General features: G+C 40.8%; 1 protein-coding gene across 1 annotated transcript in view; it reads right to left on the bottom strand.

Moving 5' to 3' along the window:
• Positions 1–23,718, bottom strand: part of HOMER1 (homer scaffold protein 1) — a 125,794-nt gene extending 102,076 nt beyond the window's left edge. The window contains exon 1 of the mRNA XM_061158097.1: positions 22,895–23,718. Within this exon, the coding sequence (XP_061014080.1) occupies positions 22,895–22,899 (5 nt within the window). The 5' untranslated portion in view covers positions 22,900–23,718. The remainder of the gene's footprint in view (positions 1–22,894) is intronic.
• Between the last annotated feature and the right edge of the window lie 217 nt (positions 23,719–23,935).

Genomic DNA, 23,935 nt, shown 5'->3' with positions numbered 1-23,935 from the left:
CAAACATGGAGAAGCTCTATACAGTCAGCAAAAACAAGACCGGGAGCTGACTGTGGCTCAGATCATGAACTCCTTATTGCCAAATTCAGACTTAAATTGAAGAAAGTAGGGAAAACCACCAGACCATTCAGGTATGACCTAAATCAAATTCTTTACGATTATACAGTGGAAGTGATAAACACAAGGAATTATATCTGATACAGTGTCTGAAGAACTATGGACAGAGGTTCGTGACATTGTACAGGAGGCAGTGATCAAGACCATCCCCAAGAAAAAGAAATGCAAAAAGGCACAATGGTTGTCTGAGGAGGCCCTACAAATAGCTGAGAAAAGAAGAGAAGCTAAAGGCAAAGAAGAAAAGGAAAGATGTACCCATTTGAATGTGAGTTCCAAAGACAGCAAGCAGATTTTAGAAAGTGTTCCTCAGTGATCAGTGCACAGAAACAGAGGAAAACAATAGAATGGGAAAGACTATTGATCTCTTCAAGAAAATTAGAGATACCAAGGAAACATTTCATGCAAAGATGGGCACAATAAAGGACAGAAATGGTATGGACCTAACAGAAGCAGAAGATATTAAGAAGAGGTGGCAAGAATACACAGAAGAACTATACAAAAAAGATCTTTATGACCCAGAACCATGATGGTGTGATCACTCATCCAGAACAAGACATCCTGGAACACGAAGTCAAGTGGGCCTTAGGAAGCATCACTTTGAACAAGGCTAGTGGAGGTGATGGAATTCCAGTTGAGCTATTTCAAATCCTGAAAGATGATGCTGTGAAAGTGCTGCACTCAAGATGCCAGCAAATTTGGAAAACTCAGCAGTGGCCACAGGACTTGAAAAGGTCAGTTTTCATTCCAATCACAAAGAAAGGCAATGCCAAAGAGTGCTCAAACTACCGCACAATTGCACTCATCTCACATGCTAGCAAAGTAATACTCAAAATTCTCCAAGTGAGGCTTGAACAGTACGTGAACTGTGAACTTCCAGATGTTCAAGCCGGTTTTAGAAAAGGCAGAGGAACCAGAGATAAAATTGCCAACATCCGCTGGATGATCCAAAAAGCAAGAGAGTTCCAGAAAAACATGAATGACGTCACTTTCACTTTCTGCTTTATTGACTATGCCAAAGTCTTTGTATGGATCACAACAAACTGTGGAAAATTCTTCAAGAGATGGGAATACCAGACCACCTGACCTGCCTCCCGAGAAATCTGTATGCAGGTCAGGAAGCAACAGTTAGGACTGGACATGAAACAACAGACTGGTTCCAGATCGGGAAAGGAATACGTCAAGGCTGTATATTGTCACCCTGCTTATTTAACTTATATGCAGAGTACATCATGTGAAATGCCAGGCTGGATGAAGCACAAGCTGGAATCAAGATGGCCGGGAGAAATATCAATAACCTCAGATATGCAGATGGCACCACCCTTATGGCAGAAAGCGAAGAAGAACAAAAGAGCCTCTTGATGAAAGTGAAAAGGTTGACTTAAAACTCAACATTCAGAAAACTAAGATCATGGCATCTGGTCCCATCACTTCATGGCAAACAGATGGGGAAACAATGGAAACTGTGACAGACTTTATTTTTGGAGGCTCCAAAATCACTGCAGATGGTGACTGCAGCCATGAAATTAAAAGACGCTTGCTCCTTGGAAGAAAAGCTATGACCAACCTAGACGGCATATTAAAAAGCAGAGACATTACTTTGCCAACAAAGGTCTGTCTAGTCCAATCTATGGTTTTTTTCAGTAGTCATATATGGATATGAGTTCAGCTCTTTAGAGTCTAACTCTCTAAAGAAAGCTGATTGCTGAAGAACTGATGCCTTTGAACCGTGGTGTTGGAGAAGACTCCTGAGAGTCCCTTGGACTGCAAGGAGATCCAACCAGTCACTCCTAAAGGAAATCAGTCCTGAATATTCATTGGGAGGACTGATGCTGAAGCTGAAGCTTTAATACTTTGGCCACCTGATGCGAAGAACTGACTCACTGGAAAAGACCTTGATTCTGGGAAAGATTAAAGGTGGGAGGAGAAGGGGATGAAAAGGATAAAATGGTTGGATGGCATCACTGACTCAATGGACAGGAGATTGAGTAAGCTCCGGGAGTTGGTGATGGACAGGGAAGCCTGGTGTGCTGCAGTCCATGGGGTTGCAAGAAGTCAGACACAAATGAACAACTGAATGAACTAAATACATGTTTAATAACTCGAGTACCTAGTGAATGCCAGACATTCTGTTAAGAGTTATGGGGAATATACAAAGAGGAACTACATATACATCCTATTCTCAGAGAGGTTTCAACTAGAAAAAAATTTTTGTTTCTAATAGAAGACAATTATGTAAGAGTGGAAAGTAACAAATGCCATAGGACAGGTAATAAAAAGTGCTAAGAGGATTCAGAAAAGAGATTTCAAAATATGACAAATGTATACAAACTTGCTAAACAAGTTTTAGGTTGGCTTATACTACGGGACGGTGTACTGAGTGGCTTATATATCTTTAGAGAGAAAAGAACACAAGCCAAGAGATAGAAGGCTAGCTTTACCACCACCTAGCAGGCCTCAGCGGCTTCACTTAAAAGTAACACAGGCACTGACTGACAAGGTTACTTCTGCATCTGAAAACAAAGGGAAAGAAAACATTAATTTACAAAAGTATAAGGCAGAAAAATTCTAAGGCTCTTTCCTCTATGTACATGAGAACTCTACTTGAAAGAGTTAATACTTTAACTTACATTCAAGTGAAACCCAACATTCTAAGTTACTACAAGAGGAAAAATGGGACCTCCGGTGTCACACAAGTACTTCTACTGCATAAATATGACTTTTCTATGAACTGAAATTTCACTCTACTGCTTAAAATCCTTCAGGGACCCATAATCTCTGCAGACACATCCATGGAAGGGACATATGAAACCCCTTAGCCTAACTTGACTTGTAGCCCCTAACAGTAACTGGGGAGGGAAGGGGACTATTTGCACCTTTATAGTGAGTCTCTCGGACAGCTAAAGGGTATAGAGGAAACTTCTTGAACACTTGTCATATGCCAAGCAGTGCAGACACAGTTTACATTAAAATATAATCTCATGAGGACTGGAATTTTTGCCTATTATGTTCACTGCAATATTGCCAGCACTTGGAAGAATGCTGGCACATGGTAGATGCTCAAGAAACATTTCTTAGATGAATTAATAGACAAGGCAGTCCCTGCCTTCCTGACACTTATGGTCAATGCTATCATAAGAATTTAGAAACATAGTTTTAGGTAATGAGTACTTTGTGTTGTTTTTTTTTACTTAACTTTTCCAATATTAAACTGAGTAGTAATATCTGGCTTTAAAGCTTCTCATAATTCATGAGCATATCTAATAAAAAAGACCCAATCAGATATTTAAGTCATGTCTGGCTCTTTCAACCCCATGGGCTGTAGACTGCCAGGCTCATTTGTCTGTGGGATTTCCCAGGCAAGAATACTGAAGTGGGTTGTCCATTTCCTTCTCCAGGGGACCTTCCTGACCCAGGTCTTGAACCCGGGGTCCTGCATGGCAGGCAGATTCTTTACTGGCTGAGCCACCAGGGAAGCCTTTCAGTAGTACCAAAGGTTAAAATTCTTCTCATGCTCTTTATTTATAAGTAAAAAAAATCCTCAAATTGAGTTTACTACCAGAAAGTTAACTGTATAAAACTACAGTAATAATCAGCTGTGGTTAAAGTAGTTCCTATGTGCCTGAATGTGTTAACAACTTGCTCGTATTTGATCCTTTAACATCCACACTTTTATCCCTATGTTTCAGATGAGGAAACCGAGAAACTTAAGCAACTTGCCCAAGATCACAGAGCTAAGAGGATCACTAATTTCAATGCAGCCACTGGCTGGTGCAAGAGACCTTGCTTGATTTCTGAACTGCTCTGCCTGCGTTGTGCCATGATCCTCTGTATCACAGCTTGAGCTTCTGCAGCCTAAATCCATCTCTTAAGGTCAAAAAAAACAAAAAAAAAAGAACAAAAAAACTTTGAAAAATGGTGTAAGTCCCATCAATTTAGAGCTTGATGATGAAATTACATTTTAGAGAACAAAGGATGAAGTAAAATGGTACGTGTACACAGCGCAAGTGGGGGCTGGGAAGATAAATATTAAATGGAGTCCCAGAACTCAGGAGCGCTCCAGGACTTTTCACAGGACTAGGATGCTTCCCAGAGAAGTGACTTCAAATATTAATAAACTGGTGGCATTCTGGCAACTTAATACTTACTAGGTTGGTTTCCTCAGATAAGAATGTACTCTACAGAAGGAAAAGGGCCATTTAGGATGGGGAAAGGCGGCATATGAAAATAACTCTGAACAGAACACTACCAAAACTGGACACACCTCTTTTGTGTTTCCATTTTAACAGAGTGGAGGCCAGGAAAGCCCTTCTAACACGCAGTTCTCTGCTTCTCAGGTAGAGCAGCACCCTGGATTGAGACTGTTTTAACAACAGGGACACCGAAACCTGTGGCCACACCCTGATGTGGGCCCTCCCACCTCCTCACTGTTCAGTCATCTCTCCTGTCGTGCACCTCTCTTCCCAAGGCTCTGAGCAACCTTCAGCCTCTACAGACGGCCTTTCGTCATTTTCTAGAATGCACGCCCATAAAGGAAGTCTCTTTGTTCACAGATGTATCTCATACACTTACAACTGTGCCTGACTCATAGAAGCTACTTAGAACAACTGTTTGTTTATTCATGAATCAGGGAATGAATTGATGAGATGGAGTCCCCCAGCTAAAGAACTCCCTTCCAGTCTCCAGCCCTTTAACCTACAAACTTAACCCCATCATAACCTTCCGCATGCCCGTCCCTCCAGTCTACGAGTAAGGCATGCCTCCTGTTTAAGGGTAACTGCTCCTCCTGTGCTTCAGATGGCATTTTCTGCCATGACTCTCCTCAGTCGTTATCCCTCTGTACTCTAATTTTCAAATCCCCTTAGCTATGGACTCTTTTCTCAGGGTCTAAAAAGAATGCTTAGTCCCACTTTGAAAACAAAAGCACAACAATTTCCTGAACCCTAGAATTTGCTGAAGCCCTACCCTATTTCAGAGAAGCTTAGTCTTAAAGGAGAAGCCTACCCTCCGAGCCTCTGCTTCGAGCCACCCCCTGGCAATCTGGCACCCATCCCATGCTGCTCAAACTTCTCAAGGTAAGGTCCTTTTTAAAGGACCACTACTTAGCCAATCTAATAGATACTGTTTGCCTCATCTGATGTTTCTGCTACATTTGATCCTGGCTACTCATTTCTGGAAACTCCCTTTCTTGTTTCTGATACTGTTCTCTCACTGTTTTAGCTTGATTGCTCTCTCGGCTTCTTTGCTGCCCCTTAAATGACTATTCCCCCAGAGAGGCCTAATCTGCTCTTTTTTATAAATACCCTGAATGAGCTCATCCACATTCAAAGTTTCAACCAAGGCTTATATATCCTAATGATTCCCAAAAGCCTAGTTCTCTTTTCCTGAATACCAGGCCTGGATATCTGACTATAAAACATCCCCACGTACATGGCAATAAATACAACAATTTTTATGCAATCCGTCATCTCACCTCACTGCAAACTTGCTTTTCTCCTGGTTCCTCATCTCAACTAATGCTGACGAAGCCAATCTTCCTACCCCTCTATATCGACAGAGTTCACTGTCAGCTCCTACAGACAGGACTACTTAAATCTCTTTTGAATCCTGTCCGTGTTCTACTCTACCTTAATTCAAGCCATTATTCCTGACTAAGCTGCTGCAATTAACTTATTACACAATTAAATTTGAGGATCTCCAAGACCCCCACCCATTTCTCTCTCATGCGTATCTCCCCAAGTCTAAAGCTTCCTCCATACTGTGACCTGATTAGTTCATCTAAAACACAAGCATGGTATTAACTCTACAAACTTAACATTGTTCCTTTGCTAACCATTATGTAAAGCAGTGACTTCTAAACGGGGGAGGTGGGGTGACAGGAATAAATTATTTGCTCCTCTTTCATTTCTGTTTTTGTGTTTCATAATATATGTCTGTGAGAGTTCCAGAAAAACATTTACTTCTGCTTCATGGACTACGCTAAAGCCTCTGACCGTGTGGATCACAACAAACTGTGGAAAATCCTGAGACAGGAATACCAGACCACTTAATCTGTCTTCTAAGAAACCTGTATGTGGGTCAAAAAGCAACAGTTAGAACTGGAGGACGTGGAACGACTGGTTCCAAATCGGGAAAGGAGCACATCAAGGCTGTATACTGTCACCCTGCTTATTTAATTTATATAGAGGGCACATCATGCCAAATGCCAGGCTGGATGAATCACAAACTGGAATCAAGACTGCCAGGAGAAATTTCAACAACCTCAGATAATGCAGATGATAACACTCTAATGGCAGAAAGTGAAGAGGAACTAAAGGGCCTCTTGATGAAGGTGAAAGAGGAGAGTGAAAAAGCTGGTTTAGAACTCGTGTGGGCACTTCCTTCTCTGTGCTCACAAACACAGCATACATCTGTATCACAGCACTTAAGTCACAGTAATGGAAGTTGTTGTTTATGTGGCTGTCTACCCTTGTGGCTCAGCTGGTGAAGAATCTGCCTGCAATGCGGGAGACCTGGGTTCGACCCCTGGGTTGCAAAGATCCCCTGGAGAAGGGAAAGGCTACCCACTCCAGTATTCTGGCCTGGAGAATTCCATGGAATCCTTGGGGTCGCAAAGAGTCAGACACGACTGAGCGACTTTCACTTCATTTCACTTCTACCTATCCTTGTATTGCCAGCGCCTAGTGTGACTCATGAAACAAATGAAGTCATTTAATATTTGTTACAAGTGCTCAAGAGGCACTGTGATGGGGATAAACTGTAGCAACCCCTTCGCTACCTGACACAGTTGAAAGAGCAAGTGCTCCCCTTTGCTGGGGTTTATTTAGGCTGATGATCAACTTTAACTGTTAAATTTTAAGATGTGCTTATTTACATTAAGCACTGAGTTTTCCGGTGTTGGTAACAGGGAGAGATTTTAGAAAGCCAACACTTCATCACCCACCAAATTCTAATCAATTGCCAACAGTGTCAACACATTCTGAAAAACGCCTTATATAAATTCAAAAGCTAAGGCTCAGTGATTCTGGTCAAACACAGCAAATCAATTGCACATATTTATCTTCCTTTTCTGAAACTACACTAAAATGAAAGGGAAGGGGAAAAAGAAGGTATAAACCCATAACCACAAAGAATAGAAGTGACACCAGGGGATAAGTAATTTTAATACAATTTTCAAAGAAGTAATTTCGAAGAAGGAACAGTACATGACGTGGCAAACCCAAGGAAACTAACTGCACAGTGCCTGCAAAAAGGAAAGTGAGTGAACAACTTGCTGGCCAGAACTCAGAGACACAGGAACTGCAGCAGAGAGTGTGAAGCATGGACCTGAAATTAGGGAATTGCCTGAAAAGTTCAAGCACCAGAACAATGAGAGTTCCCTTCCCCCTTCCCACCACCAGAGTCAATTACTTTCCCCAGTAGCAGAAAACAAGGGTGGAGCACTAAGAAAAATGCTGCAAACCCTCCTTCATGGTTTTCAGTTTAGAGCGGGTACATGCCTCCTAGATACATAATGGTGTACACTTTGCTCTCAGAATGCCAAAAGGTATATACACTGGAAGATTGCTTTTTAGAGAAACTGAACAGTCTTAAAGAAAAGACCTACAGTCTCAGAGAACAGATTTCTGCTTACTGACACCTGGAAACCACCCAAGAAGCTGGCCTGTTCACCACCTAAATGCCTAACACGAAGCCCATTGGTGACAGGGCTCACTGGGTCACACAGAGCTTCCAACCGGCTTTCTAGCGTCTTACTCTTAAACACACAGATGGGGATCACCAGACACTCTAGGCGAGTTTAGGATCATGCAAGAAGAAACCAAACAAAAAAGGAACCCCAAAGAAAGCTTAGGGAACATAAAAGAATCTCAAATTGATGGCACACTGAGAAAGAAGACTTGGAAATTTAAAATTAAGTGAAAATTTTAAATTCAGTAACTGTCAGAAGATGAAGTCAAGGTAATTTCCTTAGAAGGTGGAAAAAAAAAAAAAACTGGTAGGTTAGACAAAAAGGTTACTATCCAACTAACAGTTCACAAAGAGAAAAACAGAGGATATTTTTTTAAAAATAGAAGGAAATTTCCCAAAGTTATGGAAATTTACAGACTGAAATGGTCCAGCAGCGACCAAAAGATTTAAAAAAAAAAAAAAAAAAACCACAAGCAAACAAAAAGCCCCACCCTGCATCATTGTGACATTTTTGAACTACAGGGAAAAAATCCTAAAATGTTACAAAGTAGGGAAAGAGTAACATATGAAGGCAAAGAAAGGAATCAGAAACAGGCAGGCTTGAACAGGAACACTGGAAACCAGAATAGATCTGTGCCTTCACAGTAATGACAGAAAATTACTTCCTGTCTAGAGATCTAGACTCAATTGAGGGGGAGGGCACTTTCACATATGTCTCAAGTTATCTCCTACCTAGTCATTTTCAGGTAACTACAAGAAAAGGAGCTTCAGTAAAATAAAAGAATAAATGCAGAAAGAAAGCATAGTAACCAGAAAACAAGATATGATGCCTGCCCACATTTCCCACCCCCCCCCCCACAAAAAAAAAAAAAAAATTAGGGAAAGTCTAATATGAGGATTATGTAATATGCCTAAGGAGTAACCAGTCCATATTGGAGCAGGAATGCAGAAGGCTACAGATTTTTAAAAGTTAAAAAAAAAAAAAAAAAAAAAAACTGGAGTGGGCATACTGATATTTGAGCATCTGGAAAACACCCATAGATGTTTGATGGGGTACAGCAGGCAGAATTCTAAGATGGCTCCAGGATTACTGCCTCCTGGTGGACATTTTCTGCATAAAACTCTCCACCTTCAAACAGAAGGTTACCCTGGGTGGTCCTAACTTATTTAGGTGAGTCGTTTAGAAGATGATAAAGAACCAAGAGGGGCTCCTCCTGCTGGCCTTGAAGACAATGCCACTGAGTTCTATTTGTTGCTGCTGCATCGCTAAGTTGTGTCCAACTCTCTTGTGACCCCGTGTACTGTAGCCCGCCATGCTCCTTAGCTGCAAGGAAATGAAATCAGCCAACAACCATATGAGCTTTCAGGGAGATGCTGGTCCACAGATAAGACCCTAGTCCCAGCTGCCACCTTGACTGCTGCCTCGTGAGACCCTGAGCAGAAGATCCCATTAAGGTCCCTGGACTCCTGACTCACAAAAACTAAGGTAAGTGGGTGTTGTCTTACAGCCACCAAAATTGTGGTAATTGTCACCCAGCAATAGAAAACTAGTACTATAGCATGTGGACAAACTTAAGGATATCTAGGCAGGATAAACAACTTAGACAGAAATTACACTTCCTCCAAAAGCATAAAAACTTCAAGAGTCAAAGCACTGCCAGGTAGTTTCAAAAATAATCCATTCAGAAATGCCAGAAAGCAGAAGTCACTCTGCACAAGTGTAACTGGTAAGCACTGCCGGAAGTAATCAGGTTTAAAGAGATAGTGATTAGTTTCAAGTTGCCCTGGATCTTTCAGCTTGTAAAAAAAAAAAAAAAAAAATTAACAAGTTCAATCAGAATTTCTCCCTTTATTTCAAGATCACAATTTTTTACAACTTGCAAGCAAAGAACAAAAAGGTTTCAAGAATCATCGAAGCTTTTGAACAGAAAGAAGTTTTTCATGTATGCACTTCATTTTTCAAATAACGCTAAGGTCGGTCCATGGACCAGCAATGTCAGCATTACCTAAGAATTTAATAGAGCAGCAAATTCATGGGTCCCACTTACAGACCTACTGAATCAAAAACTCAGGCTGAAGTCTAGCAGTCTGTTTTTAACAAGCCCTCCAGGTGACTGGAACGCAGGTTCAAACTGAGAACCACTGATCTAGTGTCCATTTCTGCCAATGCCCTGCCACGCTCTCTGGGCTTCCTTCTTGAGTCAAGTTTTCAGCACAGGGTTTTGAGAACTCTGGATATGAATGCCTTCAGGCAGGGCATGCTCTCTTCATTTTGCCACGGTCTCCACCAGTCCTGACTGACTTCTACCTTACACATTCACACACTTTTCTGCTCAGCCAAAACAATTCCGAAAGAGTAACAATTTTAAAACTGGATATGATATGGCCCAATGGACTCTTATGAAAATTCTAGGGAGTTAAACAACTTACAGCTGTCTCATGATTCAGAAATTGTACTACAGGCTGTAAGTGATCCTTCCACTTGTAGGTCTCATGGTCCAACATTAAGTTTCAGGAAACATGCTTTAAGATAACATCCCAAGCATTCTCATTCCAGACTGAGCTCCTCAGAGAAGTAGACGCTGCCGACTTACGTGTCCTTGAGGCTCATGTGTCCAATAATTACAAAGGCAGTTAACAGGGCTCTGACTGATGGAATTTACACTTTAGAATGAACTTCGGAAATTATACAAAACACATGTAATAACATTTCAGTTCATTCATGAGAAAGACATCAGTGTATTCAAAACTAAATGCATTGAGCAGAGATTTGAGCACACTAAAATGAGAATGCAGTTTCTTTCAGTACCATCTAAAAGGAAAACAAGATATGTTTAATTAAAACCCATTGTCAAGATACTAAGCTTACATTGGACTCTCTTCCTTTTTTTCTTTTTTAAACTATGAGGGGTTAAATAGCAATACCACTTATGGGCATACACACTGAGGAACCCAGATCTGAAAGAGACACGTGCACCCCAATGTTCATCGCAGCACTGTTTATAACAGCCAGGACATGGAAGCAACCTAGATGCCCATCAGCAGACGAATGGATAAGGAAGCTGTGGTACATATACACCATGGAATATTACTCAGCCATTAAAAAGAATTCATTTGAATCAGTTCTGATGAGATGGATGAAACGGGAGCCCATTATACAGAGTGAAGTAAGCCAGAAAGATAAAGAACATTACAGTATACTAACACATATATATGGAATTTAGAAAGATGGTAACGATAACCCTATATGCAAAACAGAAAAAGAGACACAGATGTACAGAACAGACTTTTGGACTCTGTGGAAGAAGGCGAGGGTGGGATGTTTCGAGAGAACAGCATTGAAACATGTATATTATCTATAGTGAAACAGATCACCAGCCCAGGTGGGATGCATGAGACACGTGCTCCGGCCCGGTGCACTGGGAAGACCCAGAGGAATCGGATGGAGAGGGAGGTGGGAGGGGGGATCGGGTTGGGGAATACATGTAACTCCATGGCTGATTCACGTCAATGTATGACAAAACCCACTACAATACTGTAAAGTAATTAGCCTCCAACTAATAAGAATAAATGAAAAAAAACAAAACAAAACCCTGAAAAGAAAAAAAAATAAATAAATAAACTATGAGGGGTTAGAAACCCCGCTCTAAATAAGTCTTGGGCTTTCCCGGTGGCTCAATGGTAAAGAAACCTTCTACCAGTGCAGGAGACACAGGTTTCACCCCTGGCTTGGGAAGATCCCCTGGAGAAGGAAATGGCAACCCACTCCAGTATTCTTGCCTGGGAAATCCCATGGACAGAGGAGCCTAGTGGGCTACAGTCCATGGAGTCACAAAGAGTTGGACACAACTTAGTGACTAATCAACAAAAAATGAGTCTCCGTATATGTGAGTATCCATTTAGGGTCCCCTGAGCTAATGATAAGAGCCCCTAGGAATTAGAGGACATAGCACATGCTCTTGCCCCATATAACTGCCCCTAGGCACATTTTCCCTTTGAGCTCTGGCTCCTTATCCATAAAAGTGGAGATTAGTACTAACATTCTGATAACCAACATCAGAAGTACTCCTTACTTAAACAAGAAACCATATTTGCTATCACTGGAGTAATTACTTCTTTAGCCAGTTTTGAAAAGAAAAACAAAATTTGAGATAAGTTAAAGTTGATACAAACACATAAGTATTTATGCATCTATAGGAACAGTGACAGACCCCCTGATAACTTTGTATGGTAGACATTAGTAATTTTTAACACCCTCACCCTTAAAACCCAAGATAAGTTCTAAAACTTAATCACAAAGAAACTTAAAAGATTCGGAAAGACTCAAAAACAAAATTTCAGAATTGTTGTATCCAAGAAATAAACATGGTAACATTTTAATAAATTTCTTTCAAATCTTGTTATATATACAGTATGTATTTTGTATAGTTGCAAATATATAATTTTGCACCTTGGTTTCTAAGTAACCACTGCACCATCTTTGAAAACACTTTTCAGGCTAGCTTCCTACCACATGAATAGCCTATATTTTGCGCACAGATCATACGCTAAATACCCCAAATATACTAATAAGCCTCCAAGTAAAACTAAGTAGCAATATTACCATTAATGTCTTACTTCCCACATTAACACAGGCATAACAATAAATATCAATTCAGCATTAATAAAATACTAAATGAAAGCAACAATGAAAACAGACAACTAAAATCCCATATATTATCAGTTGAGTAAGGAAAAAGACAGCCCACGAAATCTAGAACCATGTTTTTTAATCAACAGAACCTCAAGAAAGATAAAAGGGTGATGTGGGAGTCTCCCCATTCAGCTGAATGTACACAGATCCCTGGCAATGCTCAGTAAACAGAAGGAGGTGGAATTCTCATCCTGTGAACATCAAAGGAGCGGGCAGGGTGATTAAGCAAAGCACACGAACTTTAACGTTAAAAGCCGTATGACAGAGATTCACACCTACAGAGTAAGACAGAACATGGCAGCTTTAGAAGATAAGCAAAATGGAAGCACAGGAAGGTAAAGAGTTAGGCTAAGTGTTCGTCACTCGTCGTGTCCGACTTTGCGACCTCATGGACTGTGGCCCTACAGGCTCCTCTGTCCATGGGATTCTCCAGGCAAGAATACCGGAATGGCTTCCCATGTCCTACTCCAGGGGACCTTCCCAACCCAGGGATCAAACTTGGGTCTCCTGCATTGCAGGCAGATTCTTTACTATCTGAGCTACCCGGGAAGCCCAAATGGATAGGCTAGGCCCACTTGAATATTATTATACAGTTGGTTCAAATTAATTGTCCCAAGCTTAGTCATGTATAGACTTACCTTCCACGAAGGAACACGGACAGAAATTTTCTACTGTGAGTACTTTAAGCTCTTTGATAGTCAAGTCCACTTAAGATAACTTCTGAGACACCGTTATTAAGAGCCTAATGAGGGAAACTGAAAGCAACTAGGGCAGAAAATTCCAACTCACAAAAAAGCCTTATTCAGAGTAACAGTTTTAGATTTCTTAAATGAAACAGAAAGAAGGCAACACAACTTAAGATTGAGGCATGCTTAAAACTAAAGATGAAACGATCCAACAAGTTACCATGGAAATTAATAGAAAAATAACTGGTACATCCAACTTATACCCACCTGCTAGGAATCAGGATTTTCTATACCCTAAAAGTGGGGTCTAATTCCCCAGAACCTCTCAACTTACACTGTACGTGTGTGCTTTGCTATGATCTAGGTGGTTAGGACGGAGCAGGCAATGGCACCCCACTCCAGTACTCTTGCCTGGAAAATCCCATGGACGGAGGAGCCTGGTGGGCTGCAGTCCCTGGGGTCCCTAAGAGTCGGACACAACTGAGTGACTTCACTTTCACTTTTCACTTTCATGCATTGGAGAAGGAAATGGCAACCCACTCCAGTGTTCTTGCCTGGAGAATCCCAGGGATGGGGGAGCCTGGTGGGCTGCCGTCTATGGGGTCGCACAGAGTCGGACACCACTGAAGTGACTTAGCAGCAGCAGCGGCAGCAGGTGGTTAGGAAACTCAACGCACAGTACCCAGAGAGACATGAACTTGCGTTACGGCCGTCACCGCCCTCCTACTAAAGACAGGGACAAATGAGGAGCAAGTCCTTCTACAGATAGGGTGGCGGTCAAGAGCATTCTCTTCTCAGCCCTCTGGACCCTGCAGCACATGATCACGTGGATCTGGATGTGCATTAGACATGACAAACAAACATGATTTAAAACAACCTCACAAAGGAGCAAAAGCTGCTTTGATAGGTGTTTAATTTCTGTCTAACTCTTGTTCAGTAATTTTATAAAAAGTCCTTGGTTCTTAAAACTGCTCTGCCTTGAGGAGCTGGTGCCAACTCTTTTCGAAGATAACATGGAAGAGCTTCATGTTTTATGGAAGAACATTAAAAGAAAATGTCCAAAAAGCAAAGCAATTTTTTCAAAGCTAATATTAGGTGTTAAAGGATGAAAGCGATTTTTCAAAAGTGAGAGAAAGTGCAAAAGTAAACTGTACTACGAAGAGAAAGTATTGAGTAGGCTGCTAATTTTTTGGATTTTAGAATTTTATTTTCTGATACAAAAAAGAAAACTGACTTTTTGCCATCTGCCAGTAGCTTACCGTTAAAGAGAAAAGATAGTTATGTGTAAATGAAATCCAGATCCTAAGTCAAACGTTTGTTTTACATATTTGAAATTTTTTTAGCTACACCAAAGCCATATTGGGCTCACAATTAGTCACTGGGGGGAAGAAACCACACAAGAAAGAATACTTTGGTTTTTTCTCTTTGCAAGGTCATGAAAAAGCAATTCAGTTTTGTGCCTGTAAAACTAATTCTAAATTATACTTGTCCCTATAAAATTAATTCTAAATTATACCTACCAGGGAAATGAGATTTTTTTAAAACCTTTAGAAAGAAAAAAAAAAAAAAAAGAAATCAATAAAAAATACAAGTGGAGGGTAATGACAAGCCACACAATAAAATATAACACATACATGTGAGTAATTTCAATCTCTTCCCTAGAAAATACTGCTTAAAACAAGCAGCACCGATTCTCATCAATTTCATCTTTTTTATCAGACACTTTATTAGGGAGCACAGAGATGACCAATAGTGCTAGATTTACAATGAAGAAAGGAAAATCAAACTGCAATTAAGAGCACAAGTTCACTGATAAATGTCTCTTTTAACAGAGTGATAATGGATGTCCTAATTTTATAGTATAGAGAGAGAGATGTTGTAAAAATTAACATTTTAACCTCAAAGATTCAGTTCTATATGATTGTATTCACATGTTAAAGACCACTGAATGATTAGCCTTTAAAAAGTTTCACCTACTCTTGAAATGCCCATTAAGTAAGACTGGACACTTCATCTCAATTCTCACAGATGGGCTAAAATGAATATAAATACTGCCTTACCACGTGGATTCTTTTGAAATGAAGGTACCTAATGAGCATGAAACCTTACACCATCTTAAAAAATACTCAACTTTTCAAACCTTAACAGAGAAGTATTTTTGACTTCTAGGAAAACCTCAGTCATTCCACAAACATAATGAATCTTGTATACCACAGGGTCACTTTACTGTGTAAGCCATGGGTCATTACAAATATGCAACACAACTAGAAACTGCACATTTCACTCAACTCAACAGAGCCTGAGAAATAAAGCTCTCTAAAATGTCTTCTATTCAGTCATTTAAAAATTATATCAGGAAACACTTAAACATTTGGAACTCACGTTCCCTACTCTTTCATCCAGTGTGTCTGATTAATCAAAAATGACAGAACAAAACCATGGATTAACTCCAATAAATATTTCAACTAAACATCATAGGCTTGGAAAAACAAACACAGGGCAGTAGCAATGTTGGACCTTTTGAGACTCAACCACCTTTTCATCTGAAACGTTTAATCACTTAAGACTAAACTCAGTTTACAACTATGTTTAAAGACACTTCTGTCAATCCCTTAACTGCCATGAACAACACTCCAGGTAATTATCCTAAATGCACTTTCATGATTCTCCAAAACCCTAAAAAGAAAAGTCACACTAGTCAGATTTATACTGTGCCTTCACATCAAAATTATTAAATACATTATTGTACTGAACCAAAACCAAGAGATTCCCCTAAACACGCTCTTTATATATTTATATTTTGAAAAGGACTTTTTAGTGTATACACTTACTTGTCCATGATAAGTTTGCAAGTTGGTTGTGAAAGTTTAGTAATTCTATTCTAGAGCCAAGGAAAAAAAAGAAAATTACAAGTGAAAGACATACAAAGGGGATCAATAAGGATATTTTTTAAAAGGATTAATGTCTATGTAATGTGATTGATCAAAAATGAGACACCTTGTTGGGCTTTTCTTAGGGGGGGGTGATGTTTGTGATTCCTGGTTTTTTAACTGAAGCACAGTTGATTATCAAGTGTTTTGTTCATTTCAGTGTACAGCGAAACATCAGACAAATCCCAGCGGAGGGATGTGCTACCAAGACACGTGGCCATAAACGTCTAAAGGGTAAAGACCAAGAAAGTCAAAGGAAGACTTTCCATTCAATGTGCTCGTTCAACCGGCTTGAGGAGGGAAGGCAGGGTCCCTGTTGTTTATTGTTTTTAAGAAGTACAAAATCACATCCTAACATGCCACCCATAGTCAATAGTCTCTCACTAGCGTCTGACTTTGTGATTCCATGGACTGTAGCCTGCCAGACTCCTCTGTCCATGGGATTCTCCAGACAAGAATGTTGGACTGGGTTGCCATTTCCTTCTCCAGGCTCTCCCACATTGTAGGCAGACTCTTTACATCTGAGCCACCAGAAAAGTCCTCAAAAAAGAAAACACCAAATACATCATCCTCCACATTCATTCTGTCTCCCAAATGAACCCAGCTCTAATATTTGCTCCCTTCAAAAGTCAACTTCCATATATATGTAAAGTAGCCAAGCTTGGCTTTTGATACCATCTCACTAACAGCTTCGTGCAAGTACTCAAGTACCATCATCTTGATACTCTTACTCTCATTAAGTTTTGTGCTTGGCTGAAAAATGTAACTATTCAAAAAGTTTTTATTTTCATTTTAAAACTCTAGGATCTAGTTTTTGACAAGACATTACATATCTTATTTATAAGTAATAATATCCCACATCTTGGCATAACACAATTTGCTATGCCATAAAGAGATCATGTTACCTGTCAGCTGATAGTGGATGTCCTAACCAGCCCATCTCACCACAAAACTGGAAAAGAAAATTTCTCTTCTTCCTTCAAATCTTGGGGCGGGGCAGAGGGGAGGGTGGTGCTCAGATAAAGCATCATCAACCCCAATACTGAAGGAAAGAGAAGCTGGGAAGCAAGGAGGAAATTGCAGAAGCAAAGTTAAGGAGATGGCAGGATTGGAGGTGGAACAGACTGAAATTTTTTCCACTGCCTGGAAGTGAGTAAAAGTCTGTAGGACCTGGAGGAAAGCCCTGAGGGTCCACGGCTGGTATCACTGCCTGCATCACTAGGCCAAGGGAAAAGGGATGTAGCCACAAGAATAAAAGGAAATAAGAACAAAAAGGAGCCAGTTAAAAGTCCTCACTATATGGAACAGGAGGTTAGAGATTAGGGTAAAAGAAACAGCAAGAGAGATCTCCTTCATGCATAACAGGCTACCTAGAAAAACAACCCTGCAAACAAAAAAGGAGTTCTTTCAAATTTCAATTAAGAGTGAGGGCTCAATTACTCCATTAATATATTAAAAAATAAACCTATTCTCATGAAAGTTTTCATCACAAGAAAAACAGGCTTTAACAATGTGAGGGGATGGATGTTATCTGGACCTGTGGTCATTTCCCAACACAGACACAGGCTCCCACATGCTCACTGTTCCACCGTACACCTTACAATAATACAATGTTACTTGTCGATTATACTGCAACAAAACTGGGGGGAAAACCCATTCCCAAAACATGCAAACTCTTCTTATGGTGGACAGCCTCCCAGTAGGTTGATATATATATAATTACACTTCTGTTTAATCACAAGTCAAATAACTTTTTAGCATACAAGGCAAATCTTACCAGCAACTCCATGTACCCTTCAGTTTACTTCTTCAGGAATCCCAAAACATTCTCTTTATTTCCATGCAATTTGTATGCCAGCTATAAAGTCCTTTTTAAACTCCCAAATTCACTATTCCACGGCCCTTCTGAGTGTGTGGCTCTGCTAGGAACATACCATGCTGTTTCCTGCATTTTGACCTCTGCACGTAAAATGTGCTGGTCCTTAAAAAAAAAGTCCTACTCAGACAACCACACACAGCCCAACATCATCCCTCCTCTCCTAACACCCTGGAATTTTCCAGGCCTGGCTGGCTATCCACTTCCCCTACCAAGTCATGCTTCATTGTTCAGGTTTGGTGTTTTCACAGAATGCAATGTACAAAGCCAAAACTTAAATATTTAAAACTGTTTTCTCAACCTACTTCCCTGACCCTTCATGTAACTATTTTCCTTAAAACACTCCAGTGGGTTCCCAGAGCTAAGAGCAGTGTTTTCCAAAATACCATTGCTAGTCCTGGGATGTTAACTCAATTTATTGCATTTCAACCATTGCTCTTTCTTAGAAATAGAACAGAAAATACCAGAGTGCATCACACAAAGGGTGTTCTTTTGTGATATTTTACCATTTACATATGTGGGCACTAGGTTGTAAAGTAAAAATGTATTATCTTACTGTAACGGGTCACTGCTCAAAAAAGCTTGAAACAGACCAACTTTTGTTTGGTCCACAAGGCCCTCTAACCTGAGCCCTGTGTAAGACTCTGGGCCTGTCTCTTGTTGTACCCCATAAAGCCAAGTTCACCACGTCAAATTATCTTGCAGTTCCTTGTCTTAATTCCTGGATACTCAGAGGCAAGTCTGGGTCAGTCCCTTGTGGGGTCACTGCTCCCTTCTCCTCAGTCCTGGTGTGCACAAGGTTTTATTTGTGACCTGCAAGAGTCTGTTTGACTCTTGAAAGTCCATTTGAGCCATGAAATTACGCTTGCTCCTTGAAAGAAAAGTTATGACCAAACTAGACAGCATATTAAAAAGCAGAGACATTACGTTGCGAACAAAGGACTGTCTAGTCAAAGCTATGGTTTTTCCAAAAGTCATGTATGGATGTGAGAGTTGGACTATAAAGAAAGCTGATCGCCAAAGAATTGATGCTTTTGAACTGTGGTGCTGGAGGAGAATCTTGGAGAGTCCCTTGGGCTCCAAGGAGATCCAACCAGTCCATCCTAAAGGAAATCAGTCCTGAATATTCATTGGAAGGACTGATGCTGAAGCTGAAACTCCAATACTTTGGCCATCTGATGCGAGGAACTGACTCATTGGAAAAGACCCTGATGCTGGGAAAGACTGAAGCAGGGAGGAGAAGGGGCAACAGAGGATGAGGTGGTTGGATGGCATCACCGACTCAATGGGCATGAGTCTGAGTAGGCTCCAGGAGTTGGTGATGGACAGGGAAGCATGGCGTGCTGCAGTCCACAGGCTTGCAGAGTCAGACACGACTGGGTGACTGAACTGAACTGTCTTAATGCCGTCAACCACACTGTTCCCTCTGCCTTGAAGGCTATTTGTCTACAAGGCTCACCTGTACCCAGTTTTCATTATTTAATATGGATTACCTCTTCCACAAAAGCTTTCTTATGCTTCCCTCAGCAGTTAATGCCATATACACACTTACTTTGTATCTCTATGATCGATTCAGTCCCTTAGACATTCCACTGTGCTTATTAATTTTAGGCTTGACTGTTGACCCAGCTTCTAAACAATAAACTCCCTAAGGGAAGGAGCACATTTTACTAGTCTATGTATCAGCAGCACTGAGCTGCTATATATGGCACATGATAGAGGTTCAAAACTGGTAAAATGAACGAATAATTAAGACTTCCATCTAACTTCTCTGACGTTAGACATGTCTGAGTGGTTGCCCTTGCAACACAGCCCATTCAGATTGCAGTGCTGGACCAAGACTTCTGCATCTTAGGTACAATTCCCAGAGAGCAGCACCCAGTAGCATGAGACAGAGATGTCCGCTTCGCTCCCAGCAAAGAAGGTTCAGACTGCAATGTGGCAGCACCCACATCCATGTTTCAGGGAGTTATGTGGGGAAGGCAAAGCGGAGGGTTTCTCCGGGCGTCCACCCGCAGGTGAGTTAAGTCAGAAACAGTGTTATCAACCGTATTGGCAGGGAAAAATCACATTTTAAAAATAACTCACTCTTAATAAGGCAGGGGAGGGGATTTTCCCTTGTTGAGGTCAATAAGCTGGCAATATGAGCTAAGTAAAACAAAAGGTAGCATGAAATACCTCATCGAAATTATATGATCTCTGTTGCCTACTCTACTCATTCCAAAATAGCTCCTGACTCACTGCTCTCTTTAGGAGATACTACATGGAGGACTGGGGGTCATACCTAACAGGGACTCCTCGCTGGGGCTTGGAAGCTTTTCCAAGACTTTACCTAACATACACGCTCTCATTTTTAGGGGTTCTGATACACCTGTTTCATAAACCAATCCTTCAACTGTCTTCACCATAATTAAAGCAGTTCAGGCAGCATCCAAGACACTTTGACAGATTCTGCCAACTGTCAGTTTCAGCTGTTCTTTTCCATTTCCACCATAGTTCATAAATTCCTATTACAAGAGCCTTAATTTGTTTTTCTGCCTGAACTAATCACTCATTTTCTTTAAAAAATCATTCCTTTGTTTCAATTTTGCCCCTAGACTTGCAATTATATCCAAAATTAAGGCAAAGGTAAACTTCTATTATGACCTAACATTAGTCAAAAAATATATTCATAAAACGTGAAACTCTTCATCCACAGTATTAAAGTTTTAGACACCAGTCAGAGTAAGTACTTTAGGGTTGCCTAGGTAAAACTTTAAAGGCCATTTAAAGCTCTGTTTCCCTTTGGTTTAAGTAGGTGCAGGAGGCTATGCTTATTCCGTACTTATTAGGTACAAACACCAACCAAGTGTGGAAACTTCCACAAATGCCTTCTCTCGACAACTCAGATGAAACAAGTCATAGTTAATGAGAAAGAGTCACAGCCCCAGATACAGACTTGCAGAAAAATTATGCCATAAATATTTGTTCCTTTGCCTCTCCAGTCAACTTTTAAGAATTTATTAAGGACAAATAAACTAGTTTATAAATACTTTTTATTACACTTTAGTATGTTACATGTGTGGGACTTATTTTCATGCTTTAAAAACCAGTGTTCTTTGTACTAAGTTCCTCCCAAGCTTCCCTTAGTAAAATCATGGACATTCATGCAGCTTAAAGGTTGTGGAAAACTGATTTTCTTTCACGATGCTACCACTCCACAGCCTACAGAGAACTCAGCCTTCAGCATGAAAAACTGCCACTTGATTTTTCTTCTCTGACACGTTTTAAACAGAAGGGCTGCAGACTCTCAAGGGAAGCCATATTTCAAAGATTCTGAACAGTAGCATTTTTCAGTATTTTCTCTTATTAAAATTGGTACAATTCATCCAAAACATTTTTCAAATGCCATTATTTTCCAGCTTACATGCTTAACAACTGCTTAGAGAAAGCAATCTCTCCATCTGAGAGATTTCCTTCAAGAAACCAACCAGCAATTACAAAAATAGAAAGAGGAGAAAGAAATAATTCATTTTTACAAACTGGAAAAAAAAAAAAAAAAACAACTCACCTAACACTTTCATTTTACAGATAAAAAAACAAGAGTCTACAAAGGTCAAGCAATCTGCCTCAGATCACCAAGCTACTAATAGCAGCACTAGAAATAGAATGAGGTATTTTAATTGCTCTTAGTATTCCAAATCATGGAAGTTAAATATATTCTCATCACTTTGTCATTTAAGTTTTACAAACAAGTATTGCTCTTTCTCATCAATTCCTGATGAAAGATTCCTACCACACACATTCTTAACATTTTCAAACTTATTCAAGTTAATAAACTCCAAGCTTTAACTCCAACAAAAAGGGCAGTACTATTAGGAAATTTCCTCTGGACATTTTAAAAAACAAAAGTTTAGATATGCACATCCCTAAACTGTCAGTGTATTTCCATGTCTATCTTTTCAATCTCTGTCCTTTAACTACACTTCAGATGTCTTTATTCAACCATAAAAAAAAGAGAAAGAAAAATTCTGGAAGTTCCTCTTTGACAAAAAGCGTTGAAAAAAAATCTGTCAATGAAACAAACCAGATCATTACTCCTTTCATATATTACAGATATCAGGCTTAAATTAGGAAAAATCACAAGCATTTTATCAAGTTATTGTGTAAAGAATTAATAAAAGGTTGAAAAATGCACTCTTGTTTGACTTTGGATCTGAAAGAAGGTGTAGACCTGACCCTGTTAACACAAACTGAAGAGCTGATCCTAAAAGCCAAAAAACAGAGAAAGTGAACAAGTTCTTTCAACAAAAAGCTGTTTCCTATTCAGGCTATGATGTCCAACTAAGTGTAGGGCACTGTGGAGTCCTTCTAAGACTTCCAGATTTTCGTTTTAATGCCCCCAGTAAGTCAATTCTATAGACTTTTGCTTTGGCTACTCAAGGGCAAAACAGAGGGCACGGTGAGAACAACAATTTACACTGGATCCTTTTCAAGGACTGGAGTCTAACCTACCCATTACTTTATAATCGTCCTTTGTGCACCTGATTATTCTCAAAGTACTGAGAGAATGCAGGGCTTCTCTTTAAAGATACCGGCAACAAAACCTAAGACAACACGACTTTGATTACAAACTGCTGCGGCACTTCGACCAGGAAAGCGCAGAACGTGTGGTCTTCTTAAATACGAGTAGTAAAACTATGTTCTGGTTACAATAATAGACGTATGTTCCTTAATTACGGCCTCTGGTGTCACTCTACAAAAACACCTTCGTAAAAGGCTAACACATCCATATTTTTAAACTACAACTAGCTTAGCAAGGTGGCAAATTTGTTTGAAAACCTAAAACAAAGACAATTCGCCACCACCGCTCAATCACACACAAACATAAACAGACTCCAAGAGGGTTAAGCACAAAAATCCTTACCCCATTTTGCCCAATGAAAACTTGCTTGTAAGTTCCTGCTCTTATGCTACGGAATAACTTCCAAATGAATTTCTCCGTCTGTTGTTTCGCAGTTGCTTTTCCACCCCCGAGATCCTTTTCTGGAGGTATTTCAATGTAGCTGAAAATTCAGTTAGTTCCCTTAGGTAAAATTATTTCTCTCTGGGAAATACCAAAACGTTCGAACAGAGGTGGCATTTGCTTATTAGAGATAAAATGCTGCGCGGAGGAAACGGCGGTCAACTTTATTCCACAAAACGAATCTACGTGTCAGAAAACGCAGAATCCAGCTTCACGGAGTCCTGTAAAACATGAGCTTGGTGGTCATTTCGCTCATGTCCTCCTCCACACTCAGGGAGAGCCCAGGTAACTCGGCCTTTTCGGTGTTACTAAGGCTGCGGGTTCAAATTTCTCCACCACGCCAGGTTCCTGGGGGTGGAGCGTGCAACCCAATGCGACGTGCACTTGAAAGATCCTACGAGAAAATAATCCTAAAAGCAGCAATACCACTGCTTCCCTGCGCTGACATTAGAAAAAAGCTATGTAGAAAAACCTCTTCGACGTGCAAGCCCGGCAGCTCGCGACGCGCTCGGCACTCCACATTGGAATCTGTCTTTAATTTTTTTTCCCCCCTTCCTAAGACTGGGAGCAGAGAGGAGGCGGGGAAGAGGAAGAGAAGGCTGGGCAGGATCGATTCACTCTCCCGAGGAGAACACACGGAGCCATTTCCAGGCTGGCAGCAGGCTGGGGGCGCAGCGCACCCGGGGAGCAGCGGGAGGGGGCCCGATCCCACCCCCCTCAGCCCCTGCCCGCCCCCCGCCGCCGAGCACAATGGAGCCTGGCTCCCACCCGGCCCCTCATTCGCGGCTGCCCCTTGTCCCTCCGTTCCTCGGAGCGCTGCAGGTCCGAGCTCCGGCGGCGGCGAATGAATGAATCAGAGACGCCAAGCCCCACGCTGCCCCCGGCAGGCTGTTCCCCAGCTCGCGGGCTGGCCGAGCAGCCGCGGAGCACGGGGCTGACGGG

The sequence above is a fragment of the Dama dama genome, chromosome 12, assembly GCF_033118175.1.
Source record: "Dama dama isolate Ldn47 chromosome 12, ASM3311817v1, whole genome shotgun sequence".
NCBI lineage: Eukaryota > Metazoa > Chordata > Mammalia > Artiodactyla > Cervidae > Dama > Dama dama.
This window is presented reverse-complemented; position numbering and strand designations above follow the sequence as displayed.